General features: G+C 39.4%; 1 protein-coding gene across 1 annotated transcript in view; it reads right to left on the bottom strand.

Annotated features, from left to right (window-relative positions):
* blmh (bleomycin hydrolase) overlaps nt 1-1613 on the bottom strand; it is a 43294-nt gene that overhangs the window by 38869 nt on the left and 2812 nt on the right. The window contains exon 2 of the mRNA XM_015395747.1: nt 738-935. Within this exon, the coding sequence (XP_015251233.1) occupies nt 738-935 (198 nt within the window). The remainder of the gene's footprint in view (nt 1-737; nt 936-1613) is intronic.

The following is a 1613-nucleotide window of genomic DNA, read 5'->3' as shown; positions in this document are numbered from 1 at the left end:
TTCTCGTTGCGTCACACCTCAACCCGCCTCAAAGCCAACGCTGATTGGACGTTCGTTTGGTGAACGGCTCCACATTTTCTTTAACGGAGAGTCTCCAGACTGATCTGCGAGTGAAACCTTGAAAGCTCGCGAGATCAGGATGGTCTCACGAGGCTAAGGTGACTTACCACTTATTACAAACTTGAGCTAGCTGTAAGTCACATCCCAACAATGATGTGACATCATCAGATTAAAGGTGGGGGTTGGATTAAACAAGAGACAAACTAAACACATCTGAACTATTTACTACACAGCAGATCAAATATATCTGTGTTTCTATTGAAAGATTAATTCACCCTTGTTTTTAGCACATTTACTTTGTTGATCGTTGATTCGACTTATGTGCTTCCCTTCTGAAAGGGGTGAATTTCTCCACTGTGAGAAAAATACAACTATTTTATCTTATTTTATACCGATATTAAATGACACACAGCTATACTCTGAGAACAGCCATCACAGTAAAGAAAAGCTAAACACAAAATACTCCAAACATTTGAGGTTTTTTTTTTTTTTATAAAAGGGAAAATCATGTATCATGTTTTTTTTCCACTTCTGGATAATGCATATATTATGTGAACTGTCACATAAACTATAAATAAATAAAACACAGAAAATAAGCTTACAAATAGTCGTCTTTTGGAATTCTGTTATCCATGCTGTGTCGGGGTTGCATGGGGCGGGTAATGTTAGCGTCTTACCTGAGCTTTTCTGGTTGGTGATAGGCTTGCCTTCCGTGGGAATGGAGTGCTGAAAGATGTGCACTGTATCCTGGACGGTCTGTCGGTGCAAACAAACCTCCAAAGGGTCGATGCAGGTGGACACATTCTGGGCCAACAGGTAGCGTGGTTCAGAGCGCAGGCGCTTTGTAAAGCTGGCCACTTTTTCTGGACTCAAACCTTCAATAAAACCAAAAAAAAAAAAAAGAGACGGAAAGTCAGGATTGGCCGACGGCACTGAAAGCAGGAGGGAGGAAGGGAAAAGTTGACAGAGTCATTAGAGAATAAGACGGTTTAAGTAGAGATGGAACTTCTCGTCTTTAAAACTGGTCAATGCACTTTAGGCTCAACACTCTTCCCATTTGAGATCCAACTTAAGAGCACTCACCGACTGAGGCCACAATCATTCCTGGAAAACATTGGATCAATAGCTGGAAATCCACACCTCTTTTACGCAACACTGCTGCCCACACTTTCTCCACCTGACATAACAACAGAAATGCCTCTTTGGGATAGATATGCACCTAATCCATAGGGGCTGATCTATTCTGTCTGTTTCTAAAATAATCAAAGTTAAGTGAAAAATGTACCCTTTAAGTTCAGCTGTCTTTGATGTATTAAATACAGTCGGTTTGAGGCCTTACAACTGATGTTTCTTTGGGGCGAATTTATTCCATAACATGATTTACTGTTTCACTGTGTTTGCCTCCTTTTCTGATCTTTTACTTACCTGAAGCTACCTTGTCAAATTTATACATGTCTGACTTGTTTTTTTTTGGAGTTTTTGACAGTTTCTTTGAAAAAATAAAAAATAAAAAAAAGAATTAGCATCAATGATGATAAAATCAAAGCAATCAG

Source organism: Cyprinodon variegatus, unplaced genomic scaffold (genome assembly GCF_000732505.1).
Source record: "Cyprinodon variegatus isolate N-32 unplaced genomic scaffold, C_variegatus-1.0 Scaffold759, whole genome shotgun sequence".
NCBI classification, from domain to species: Eukaryota; Metazoa; Chordata; class Actinopteri; order Cyprinodontiformes; family Cyprinodontidae; genus Cyprinodon; species Cyprinodon variegatus.
The sequence above is the reverse complement of the archived record's forward strand: the minus strand, read 5'-3'. Positions and strand labels throughout refer to the sequence as shown.